Source organism: Haemorhous mexicanus, chromosome 12 (assembly GCF_027477595.1).
Source record: "Haemorhous mexicanus isolate bHaeMex1 chromosome 12, bHaeMex1.pri, whole genome shotgun sequence".
Taxonomy (NCBI): Eukaryota; Metazoa; Chordata; class Aves; order Passeriformes; family Fringillidae; genus Haemorhous; species Haemorhous mexicanus.
In genome coordinates, this window is record NC_082352.1 from 21,751,063 (window position 1) to 21,762,810 (window position 11,748).

An 11,748-nucleotide genomic window follows, 5' to 3' on the forward strand; every position below is an offset into this window, starting at 1 on the left:
CCATTGGCTGCCGCCGGCGAGCCCGCCTTGCCCATTGGCTGGAAGGGAGCCGAGGCCGGGCTGCGCCCACCCCGCTGCCTCTTTCCATTGGCTGGAAGGGAGCAGAGGCCGTGCCGCGCCCACCCGTCCGCCTCTCCCCACTGGCTGGAAGTGCGGCGTAGTCCCGCCCCCTGCCGCCCTCCCTGTGGTGGTTGAGGTGGGCGCGGCCATGTTGGGAAAGGCGGCGGGAGCGGCGGGAGGGGACACGGAGGGCGGGGGGAGGTACGGGACACAGGCACGGTGAGGGCACCCGCTCCGCACCGGCTGCGGAGGGTGGGGGACACGGTGGGGAGCTCCGATCCTGCCGGTTCTGAGCCGTGAGGATGCTGCTGGCCCTGATCCCAGCCAGGGAAGGGGACAGGAGCAGCTGGAATTCCCAAAGAGATGAATCACCAGCGTTGCTGGGAGAACAAATAATGGAATTGCGGAATGGTTTGTGCTGGAAGGAACCTTAAAGCCCATCCGGTGTCACCCCCTGCCCTGGGCAGGGACACCTTCCACTGTCCCAGGTTGTGCCAAGCCCTGTCCAGCCTGGCCTTGGGCACTGCCAGGGATCCAGGGGCAGCCGCAGCTGCTCTGGGCACCTGTGCCAGGGCCTGCCCACCCTCCCAGGCAGCAATTCCTTCCCAATACCCCATCCATCCCTGCCCTCTGGCAGTGGGAAGCCATTCCTCTTGTCCTGGCACTCCATCCCTTGTCCAAAACCCCTCTCCCTCTTTTTCTTCAGATCTCTTTAGGTCCTGAATGGCCACAAAGTTTCACAGGGAGCAGAGCAGAATTCCCAGAGGGATTTTTCCCTCGGATCCCTCCTGACGATGAACTGCTGCTGTTGGCCACCATGGCTTGGAGCAGCAGTGGTGATTCCCGATGGAAAGATGAAGTCCCCAGGGTGTGTCCAGCACCAGGAAGCAGCTCCTGCTGGGCTGGCCGGGGATGTTTATTGCAGTGCTGGGTGTGAGTCAGCAGCACATGATGCCAGGAGCCAGGAGAACTTCCCAGCAATGCCAGCAGATCCAGCAGGGATCCAGCATGGACAGTGCCATGGGATCCCACCGAGTCTGGGAACCCTGGCCAGGTCACATTCCTGAGTCACCCTAACCCCCAATGCCATCTGCAAGCTTGTGTCAGCTCTCCAGAGTGCTCCCAGAGTTTATTCCCGGCGTCCCCAAGGTCCTTGCTATGCCTTCAAGGTCTTCATGGAGTTTCCAAGGGTGACATTAAAGTCCTCATGGTGTCCCCAAGATCCCACAAAGGTGTTTAAAATGCCTCTAGAGCAGTCACAAACGTCCCCAAGGTGTCCCTCAGAGTGTCGCCTCTCAAACTCTGGCCATATCCGAGGCAAGCATCCAGCAGGAGCAAACTGCCCAGTAAAATGCTCCTTCCTTCCATGTTTCCAGTTTATTGCAGCATGGAGGGAAAGCAGGAGAGGCACATCCACCCCACAGGTGCTCTGTGCACTCATCCCAGGTTCCTGTGGCTTTGTAAGGAATTTTTTTTTTTTGCATATGAGAGCTGAGACCCACGGGAATGGATTATCCACGAGGAAAGAGAGGCACAGCCCTGCTGCAGGTGGCAGGGGAAGGGTTCTGTCTGCTCTCCATCCCAGCTCCCCACCTTATCCTGCTTCCACACTGCACGAGCCAGAAATTTCAACCCTCCCATAGGGCTCTGACACCATTTCCCAAACACATCATCTTTCTTCTCCCCCTATTTCTTTTGGCTTTAATTCCATTTCCCTCATCCACACACACGCTTGGCTTCTGTTTGAGTTTTCCATGCCGGTAGCTTTTAATTACACAACGATTCAGTATTAATTACAGATTTACCCAAAGCAAAGGGCTCCCTGCTTTATCATGCAAATGCCTTCCCATGAATCCTGCAGGGTGGCTTTTCCTTCAAACGCCGCACGTCCTCCCGCTCCCATCCCCGACGGTGCCGCCCCGGCTGCGTCCGGAGGCGCTGGAAAGCTGGCACAGCACGGCACGGCTCGGCACGGCCCTGCTCCCATGGGCAGCACGGCTTTGTTCCCGGCTCCAAAGCGGCTGATTCCGGGTAAACCGGGCATCCAAACCTCTCACTGGGTCCGGTTCTGGGCCCTCAGCTTGGGAAGGATGTTGAGACGCTTGAGCGCATCCAGAGGAGGCAATGAGGCTGGAGAGGGGCTGGGAACACAAACCCTGAGAGAAACAGCTGAAGGAGCTGGGGGTGTTCAGCCTGGAGAAGAGGACACTCAGAGGTGACCTTATTGCTCTCTACACCTTCCTGAAGGGAGGTTGCAGACAGGTGGGGTCGGTCTCTTCCACCGGGCAGCACTGACAGAACCAGAGGACACAGTCTCCAGCTATGGCAGGGAAGGGACAGGTTGGATATTAGGAAGAAACTTTCACCCAAAGAGTAATAAAGTACTGGAATGCTCTTCCCAGGGAGGTGGTGGAATCACCATCTCTGGATGTGTTTAGAAAAAGACTGGACATGGCACTTGGTGCTATAGTCAAGCTGAGGTGTTAGGGCACAGGTTGGACTTGATGATCCTAGAGGTCTCTTCCAACCCCTTTATTCTGTGATTCTGTGATTCAATCCAGAGCCAGGTGTCAGCACCGCGGGCAGGGGCTGCTCCGGGGGCTGCAGCTGGGCAGGATCCCGCGGGGATCCCGCTGTCCCTGGAGGAGATGCTGTCTCCTGGCTGGAGATGCTGCTGGCACCGTGCTCCCAATTCCCTGCAGCACGTCCCACCTGCCCACGGTGCATTTGAGCATCCTCAGAGATGCACAGACACCTTGGATCACCTAAATCCCTTCTCCCCTTTCTCAAACCCCAGGGCTCCAGCAGGGCTGTGTTTCCCACTATCCCAGCTCCATTATCCCAGTTCCTTCCCCCGAGATGGAGCTGGCACTGTTCATGTTCTCTGGGATGGGCACTGAAGGGCTTCATGTTCTTGGGGATGGGCACTGAAGGCCTTTTCTGCTCCATCCCAGGCTCTCTGACAGACATCTCCAGCCCTGGAGCAGCTCTTTGGCCATGTGGGACAGGAGAGCAGCCGTGTGTCAGCTCTGTCCCTGTCCCAGCCCTGCCAGCACAGCTCTGGGATTGATCCCAGTTTATGCTCATCGGTTAATGGAGCTGAGCCAGGGCTTTATTCTCCTTCCATCATGGAAATGGGAAGCTCATCATGAGGAGAGTGTTCATTTGCTCCCTCTGACCTTTCCCATGCACTGGTTGTCCTTTCTGCTCTGTCGGGACCATCCTGCCCTCCCGTGTGTTATTCACAAAGGGAATTAATTGTCTGAAGGGACCAGCTGGTTCCCAAAGGTGATCCTGCTCTCATGTCAGACTTTCCCAGAGGCTGTGGGATGCCAACCCCCCTCCATATTCCCATGGGATATTGTCTCCCTAGAGACTCCAGCTCATCCTGGCACCTTCACCCAGCTCCTGCTGCTCCTGGCCATGCCCAAACCACACTCTGGCATCTGGAACTCTGCTCCTTCCCACCAGGAAGTTTTCCTGTCCCAGCCTGGCCCCTTCCCTGTGCCAGCTCCTCATCCCAGCCGAGTGCCTCAGGGCTCCCCCAGCACCCCACAAGGCAGGCACCTCGTGGCAGGAGTCCCCGTGGGCACTGGCATCCTGTGCTCCTGCCCAGATTCCTGCTCGTGTGTCCCCAGGTGACCCTGGCGCCAAGGCCATCGTGTCCCTGCGTGTGCTGCCCCATATGGCATGTGGGCTCCATGGGGCAGGAGCCAGGCCTGGGGCTGAGCCACGCACCAGGGCCACCCTGCTCCTCTTGGGGCACGGGGGGGGGGTCTCGTGTCCCTCGGGGTGTCACCCAGCACTGCTCCACAGCCATGCTGGCACTGCCCCCGTCACATGCCCTGCAATCCACGCCTGTGCCCTGAACCCTGCACTCTGCACCCAGCTGACCCGGTGCACCCCTCCCTGCTCCCAGCCCTGCAGCCTGGGCAGGCCGAGCTGTGCTGGGCCGTGCCACACCATGCTGAGCTGTGCCGTGCCAAGCCATGCCATCAGTACCGAGCTGTTCTGCACTGTTCTGAGCTATGCTGTGCCGAGCTATGCCATGCTCGGCACTGAGCTCTGACGTGCCCTGCTGAGCCATGCCGAGCCGAGCTGTGCCATTCTGAGCCATACCATCCTGTGCCACGACACACTCTGCTGCCCCATCCCATTCTGTGCCAAGCTGTGCCAAACAATACCGAGCCATGTCACACTGTACCGAGCCGTGCTGTAACGTTCCGCGCCACACCGCGCCATACCGTGCCATGCCAGACTGTACCGAGCTCACCGCGCCGTGCCGTGCCGTGCCCCACCGTACCGCACCGTTACTGTACGGTACCATCCCGAACCGCCCGGCCTAGCCCCGCGCCGTACCGAGCCGCCCGGTGCCCCCCGGCGCCGCCGCAGCCCCTCCCGGCGGGCGCCTGCGGCGGGGCCGGTGCCGGTGCCGGTGTCGGTGCGGGGGGCGGGGCCTTTCTCACCGCCCCGCCTCTCCCCTCCGTGGCCCCGCCCCCGCCGCGAGCCCCGCGGTGCGGATGGGGATCATGGGTGGGCGTGGCTTGCTGGGGCGTGGTCCCGCGCGGCCCCGCCCCGTCTCCCCCTCCCGGCGCGCCCCGCCCGCGCTCGGCGGTGCGGGATGGGGCGATGGCGCGGGCGGGCGCGGGGCCGCCGCGGGAGGTGTCCCTGGAGGAGGTGCTGAAGTGCTACGAGCAGCCGCTGAACGAGGAGCAGGCCTGGGCGCTCTGCTTCCAGGGCTGCCGCGCCGCCGCCGCCGCCCCCGTCGCCCCCGCGCCGCTCCGCACCGCCGACATCCGCCTCCGCGCCGACGGCTCCCTCCGCCTGCCCGCCCCGCCGCACGGTGAGGGCCGCCGCCGCCGGCGGGGGCGGGAGCGGGCGGCGCCCGCGGGGGGGGGGGGGACGGGGGGGACGGGACGGCTCCGCCGAGCGGGGTTTACCGGGGTTTACCGGGGCTTAGGGGCACCGGGATGTGCTGGGGCTTACCGGGGGGCACCGGGCCACCGGGGCTTACAGGCAGCGGGAGCAGGGCACCAGGGTTTGGCGGCACTGGGAATTATCGGCACCGCGGGAGCGGAGCACCGGGGTTTACCAAGGTTTAGCGGGGCTTACCGGCGCCGACGCCCGGGACACCGGGGCGTACTGGCACTGAGGCTTATCAGAGCTTACCGACGCTGGGAGCGGGGCACCGGGGCTTACTGGCACCGAAAGCGAGGCACCGGGAGCGGGCCACCGGAGATTACCGGCAGTGGGATCCGGCACCGGGGCTTTCCTGCTCCGGAGCTTAGCAGCACAAGGAACGGGGAACTGGGACTTACCGGCACGGGGGCACCGGGGCTTACCGGCAGCAGGGCTAACTAGCCCCGGGATCCGGGATATCGGGACTTACCGGCATCAGGGCTTGCTGGTGCAAGGAGCGAGGCGCTGGGATTTACCCACACCGATGCTTGTTGGCACCGGGAGCAGCCTACGGTGCTTACTGGCACCGGGATTTCCCGGCACCGGGACCCGGGCCACCGGGACTTACCAGCACAAAGAGCGGGGACCTGGGACTTACCGGCACCGGCAGGGGGTGCTGCACCGGCGTCGGGGACGCGGAGGGACCGGGGGTATCGGCAGCGGGGGGGCACCCGCAGAGGCCCCGGCGGGGAAGAACTGGTACCGGAGCGGCAGAAGAAGTGGCACCGGAGAGGGGGGGCAGGCACCGGCAGCAGGGGAGCAGTGCAGGGGGTCACCGGAGAGACTGTGAGGACAGGGAAAAGGGCCGGTCCCAGCACCGGGGAGCAGGAAGGTGGCACCGGCAGGGATGGGGGTGAGCCCCAAGCCCCGGCCCCGGCAAGGGGGCTGCCACCAGCACTGCCGGTATCGGTGCAAGGGGTGCCCTGCGGGAGGGGGTGGGCCGGTGGCCGGGGGTTCTGGGACTGGTGTGGCACTGCTCCCGGCACTGGCACCACCAAGGTCACTGGCACAGGGAGGCTGCAGCCAGGTGTGAGTGTTTGCGTAGTCCCGGCACCCACCGTGGGGCTGCAGGACACACAGCAGGACAGATGGACGGACACATGGACACCCACACGGCACATCCACGGCCACCCATCACCCACATCTCCACTGCAGGGGACCTTGTCCCCCGCTCTGGGCCCCGGGAGTGGCACACGGGACAGCCCCATCCCTGACCTTTGCTCTCCCAGCCGTCCTCCCACAGGTGGTTTGCGGTGCCAGGTATGGCTGAGGCGGTTCCAGGGTGTCACCCAGCTGGCTGCCAGCAGTGACACCGGGTGGCCGCACGCCACAGGGAGCACCTGGAGCACGGCCAGCGCCTCCACCCGTCTCACCCCACAGCGAGCTCACTCTGGGTGGCTCCTGGTGTCGTGGGGTCGCTGTGTGGCCTCTCCCATACTGGGCAGGGACACTGCGGGGTCACCGTGTGTCCTCGGTGCCGGGGGCTGAGCAGACACTGGGGTGCATCAGGTGGCTCCGTGCCCAGGGCAGGGACACGCACAGGCATGGCACGTGCCCGTGGCAGCTGGGCATGGCGTGGCCACACCGGCTGCACTGGTCCTGCACGGGAATGGCCCCACGCCCTGCCCTGAGCTACCGCAGGGCTGGAGCCGGTGTCACCTGCCAGCGCCACCTGCCAGTGCCACCTACCAGTGCCACTGTGCCACCTCCTGCTCCCGGGTTGCTTCTGTGCCAACATGAGCCACCTCCCCAGGGATGAACCAGTGAAGCCTTCACAGTGAAGCCTGAGGCTGGGAGGGCTCCGGGTGCCTCTGGGTGCCACTGCAGGTGGTAGCACCAGCTTGGCACGTGGCTTTGCAGCTCTGCCAGGGCACAGGGCTGGATCTGGGGTGAGTGCGCCAGCAGCTCCCTCTGGAACCGCTCCAGTCCCCCATCCTATGGGAATTCCCCCCTCAGCTGTGCCCCGGTGACTGGCAGGAGCTGCTGGGACTCCCCAGGTGGCATCCCAGGGGCTGGTACTGCAGTGGGAGCCAGGCACAGTCCAGGACATGGTTTTTTGATGGGTTTGTTTGTGGTACCATGGCAGGACCACCACTTGTGCTGCCTTTCCTGTCCGTTCCTGGCTTGCACACGACTGGCACATCCTGGTGGCTGCCGCATTGATCAGCTCAATGCAGAGCTAATGATGAGGGAAGCAGTCTGGAGCCCTGGGGACACTGCAGAGGCCACTTGTGTTCCTTCTGCAGCTGCCAGGAGGGCTCAAGCTGCCCACAAGAGTGTCCTGGGCTCCCCCTGTGTGTCATGCTCCAGCTGGGTCTGCCAGTCCCCACATTGCCAGTGCCTGTGCTGCTGGTGCCCACACTCCTGCTCTCCACACTGCCAGTGCCCACATCCCACAGGGGTGCAGGGGATATGTCCTCATGCACACAGAGCTCTCAGCTCCCTTCAGCCCTCGCCGTGAGGGGTACATGGGTGCTTGTGCCCCGTCAATGTGCCCTTTGGGAGGCTGTGCCAGCCTGTGGATAGCAGGGCTCAACGTGCAGGGTGCCCACCGTCCCCTGGAGCCATGCCCTGGGACCAGGAGAGCACAGGATGAGCCAGGGAAGGGGGGAGGAGCAGCGGAGGGCGTGAGCAGCTCAGGGTGGGGACCCCACGGCTGGAGTGAGTGGGTACCACATCCGTGGGTGATGCGGGGTGGGGTGCTCAGCACGGGGCCGTGGGTGCCGGCGGTGACTCTGCCCTCCTCCCCCAGACCTGCCCGCGCTGCTGACGCCCTCCGCCGAAGCCCAGGTACGTGGGGGCCGGTGACCTGCCCCGTCTGCCATCCCAGCCCGGTGTGGGCTGGGCGCGGCCGCCTGCCCCTCTAGCCCGGGGCTCACAGGTCCTGGGACGGGACCCAGCACCAAGGAGGGGCCGGGGACAGCTGTGCCAGGGTGCCTGCTGTCCCCTGCCGGTGCTGTCCCCCGCAGATGGTGCAGTCGCTGGGCTTTGCCGTGTACCGGGCGCTGGACTGGGGACTGGACGAGAACGAGGAGCGGGAGCTGAGCCCGCGCCTGGAGCAGCTCATCGACCTGATGACCAACAGCGACTCCGAGGACAGCGGCTGCGCCACGGCCGACGAGGGCTATGGGGGGCAGGACGAGGAGGACGAGGGGGGCGAGGGGCCGCCTCGCTCCGTGCGCACCTTCGGCCAGGCCATGCGCTGCTGTGCCGCCCGCCTGGCCGACCCCGCCGGCGCCCCGGCGCACTACCAGGCTGTGTGCCGCGCCCTCTTCGCGGAGACCGTGGAGCTCATGGCCTTCCTCGCCAAGATCCGCGACGCCAAGGAGGTGAGCGTGGGTGCCCGCTGGCACCACGGCCCTGCCGAAGAAGCCAGCTGCAGTGACAAGGGACTAGGGAGGCTGCAGTGCCCCCGCTGCCCATCCCAGCCGGGGCTGGTGGTGCCGGTGTTTGGCCATGCAGCCTCTCCCAGAATACTGTGCTGGCTTGGAATCAGGAATCAGGGTGCACCTCAGTGCTGCAGCCCCATGGCACAGTCCTGGCTGGACCTTCAGCCCCCCCAGGACAAGGTGACAGCATCTTGTGCCTCAACAGCTACTGCAGAAGCTGAAGGAGGATGAGGAAGAGGAGGAGCGGCCGGCGGCGGAGCTGGGCAACCTGCGCAACACAGACTGGGTAGGGCAGCGTGGCCGGGCGCGGGGCTGTGCTGGGCACGGGGGGTGCTGACCCCGTGTCTGTGTCCCCCCAGGCCCGGCTGTGGGTGCAGCTGATGCGGGAGCTGCGGCACGGTGTGAAGCTGAAGAAGGTGCAGGAGAAGCAGTTCAACCCTCTGCCCACCGAGTACCAGCTCACGCCCTTCGAGATGCTCATGCAGGACATCCGTGCCCGCAACTACAAACTCCGCAAGGTCATGGTGAGCGTGACATCCGTGCCAGGCCCTCACCCTCCATCCTGCCACTCTCCTGCCCAGCACTGACCCCCTGACCTCCCCAGGTGGATGGAGACATCCCCCCCCGGGTGAAGAAAGATGCCCACGAGCTCATACTGGACTTCATCCGCTCCCGGCCCCCCCTGAAGCAGGTGAGTGCCAGCGCCAGGCCACCTCCTTGGCATGACAGTGTTGGTGGGTCCCGTGGGTGCCATCACTGAGCCACAGCCACACCTTAGGTCCCATCTGTGCACCCCGCAGGCATCAGAACGGCGGCTGCGGCCGCTGCCCCAGAAGCAGAGGACACTCCATGAGAAGATCCTGGAGGAGATCAGGCAGGAGCGGAAGCTCCGGCCCGTGGAGCAGAAAGGTAACAACGTCCCCTTCCCACCGTGCTGTGTCACCTGTGTGCCCAACCCCACGGCGCTGAGCCCGTCTCTCCGCAGGGTACAGCTCCTTGCCCTGCATCCCCCACGCCTGCGCCGGCCGCCTCAGCTCCAGCTCCTGCCTCGAGCTGTCCCGGTGCCCGGCCAGCGCCGTCCCCACGCGCCCGCGGCCACGCGTCCTGCTCAAGGCGCCCACCCTGGCCGAGATGGAGGAGATGAACCTCTCCGAGGCAAGGGAGAACCGGTAGAGGTGGGGACACACGGGGGGTGCCGGGGTGCCCTCGGTGCCACAGTGCCCATGGCCTTGCAGGACGAGGACTCTCCGGGCACGGAGGTGCCGCTGAAGCGGGATCGCTCCTTCTCGGAGCAGGACCTGGCACAGCTGCAGAACCAGCTGGGGGGTGACCAGGCTGTGCCCCGGGACCCAGAGCCACTGCAGCCCGAGCCCCGGCCCCGCTCAGGTACTGCCAGGGGTCTCCATGTCCCTGTCTCCAGGGGGTCTGTGCCATGCCTGTCGGTGGTGGTGGCACAGGGCAACACATCCTTGCTACGGCCTTCCTGTCTCTCTCGGCAGGCTCAGTCCCTGCCAGCTGCCACCCGCTGCCAGTTGGCCCAGCCCTGCCCCGGGCTGCCCTCGGCGCCGTGGAGGAGAGGCCAGAGGATGGATCCAGTGCTGCCCCTGCCAGCAGCTCCAAGCACCTCTGGCTGGTGGGTTCTGGGGACACCAGCTGGGAGCCCTGGGGCTGGGGACACCAGGCAAGCATGACCGTGGGCACATGGCAGCCTGGCACGAGGATACTTGGTGGCTGGAGGTCCTTGTGCCAGAGATACTCTGCCTATGCCAGGGATGCTCTGCCCCTGTTCAGAGGCTCTGCCCTGGCACAGGAGTGCTCTGGACCGTGCCCTGTGCCACAGTGCAGTGTGACATCCCCCGTCCCACAGGAGTTCAGCCACCCTGTGGAGAGCCTGGCCCTGACTGTGGAGGAGATGATCAACGTGCGCAGGGTGCTGGTCAAGGCTGAGATGGAGAAGTTCCTGCAGAGCAAGGAGCTGTACAGCAGCCTGCGGAGGGGGAAGGTGGGAATGGGGATGGGGGCTGGAGGACTGGGGGCCATGGATCCCCACCCACCCCCAGCTCACCCTGCCCTGCCCGTAGGTCTGCTGCTGCTGCAGGGCCAAGTTTCCTCTCTTCTCCTGGCCCACATCGTGTTTCTTCTGCAAGCGGTAAGCACTGTGCTGAACTGTGCCATGCTGTGCTGTCATGGGGCTGGCAGGGCAGCAGCAGGGTCCCCACAATGGGCCCTCTCACCCACCTCTCTTTGTGTCCCCAGGTCTGTCTGTAACTCCTGCAGTCTAAAGGTAAGGGACAGGCTCTGGGCAGTGCCACTGTGTCCCTGTCCCTGTCCCTGTCCTGCCCCATCTTCTCCTTGTCCCTGCCCTATCCCACTCCACTCCTGTCCCGCCTTGTCGCTGTACCTATCTCTGAGCCATCCCCACCGCTGTGTGCCCTATCCCGTCCCTGTCGCTGTCCCTGTCCCCGCCCTGACTCCCGCATTCCGCAGATGAAGATGCCTTCCAAGAAGCTGGCTCACATCCCCGTCTACGCGCTGGGCTTCGAAAGCCTGCCAGGCTCACTGCTGCCCAAGGCCCCGCCGCTGCGCCGGAGGGAGCCTTTCCAGTGAGTCCCCGAGCCTTCCTCCCCCCTCCCCTCCTCCTCCTCCTCCTCCGCCGGCGGGGGCTGACGGGGTGCCCTGTGCCGCAGCTCGCTCTCGGGGCCGTGCTGGCGCCGGGTGGAGGAGGAATTCCCCCACATCTACGCCCAGGGCTCGGTCCTGCGCGACGTCTGCTCTGATTGCGCCGGCTTCGTCACGGACGTGGTGAGCTCCAGCCGCCGCAGCGTGGCCGTGCTCAACGCCAGCGCCGCGAACCGGCGCCACGCCAAGGCGCGCTCCCTCTACAGCGACGCGTGGCTCCAGTGAAGGGCCGGGAGCACCGGTGACGGTCGCCGCGGGGGTGCCGGTCACCCCGGCACAGCCCCCCGATGTACATATATACATAGGATGGATACACACAGCTTCTATATTTATATACGTTATGGACCAAGGGGCAAAAGGACCCGCTCCCTCTATCCCTGCCATCCCCTCGTGTCCCTGCCGCCAGCACCCGAGGGGACGGATCCTGCTGTGGGACACCCGCAGCCCCCGGGAGGACGTATCCCGCTGCGGGGCAGCTCTTGGGGGATAGATCCTGCTGTGGACACTCGCAGCCCCTGCGTTCGCCCCCCGGCCCCGCTTCTGTGCCAAGCCCTGGCTGTGCCGGGGTGCCCGGTGCCCTGGGCTGGCATGGCTGTTCTGTATGTCCCCTCCATAATAAACCCGCTGGGCTCCCTGGGGCCGCGTGGCTGCTCCTGAGTGC

General features: G+C 65.0%; 1 protein-coding gene and 1 long non-coding RNA gene across 3 annotated transcripts; one reads left to right on the plus strand and one right to left on the minus strand.

The window, feature by feature from the left end:
• Window positions 1–1,797: 1,797 nt before the first annotated feature.
• On the minus strand, window positions 1,798–4,504 carry LOC132332883 (uncharacterized). Its single transcript, XR_009487999.1, has 2 exons — window positions 4,305–4,504; window positions 1,798–2,380 (listed from the first exon to the last, which is right to left on the minus strand). It is a non-coding gene; the product is annotated as an uncharacterized LOC132332883 (long non-coding RNA).
• A 134-nt stretch (window positions 4,505–4,638) lies between these two features.
• On the plus strand, window positions 4,639–11,725 carry SPIRE2 (spire type actin nucleation factor 2). Of its 2 annotated transcripts, none has more exons than XM_059857571.1 (15): window positions 4,639–4,903; window positions 7,772–7,809; window positions 7,989–8,348; window positions 8,614–8,694; window positions 8,768–8,932; window positions 9,013–9,099; window positions 9,209–9,317; window positions 9,394–9,563; window positions 9,644–9,794; window positions 9,908–10,041; window positions 10,276–10,410; window positions 10,490–10,557; window positions 10,665–10,692; window positions 10,896–11,011; window positions 11,096–11,725. In XM_059857571.1, the coding sequence occupies exons 1-15, from the start codon at window positions 4,690–4,692 to the stop codon at window positions 11,310–11,312; spliced, it is 2,073 nt and encodes a 690-aa protein (XP_059713554.1). In that variant the 5' UTR covers window positions 4,639–4,689; the 3' UTR covers window positions 11,313–11,725. The 2 variants fall into 2 exon arrangements, with proteins under 2 accessions (XP_059713554.1, XP_059713555.1); XM_059857572.1 differs by having other exon boundaries at window positions 11,157–11,725.
• The last annotated feature ends 23 nt before the right edge of the window (window positions 11,726–11,748 follow it).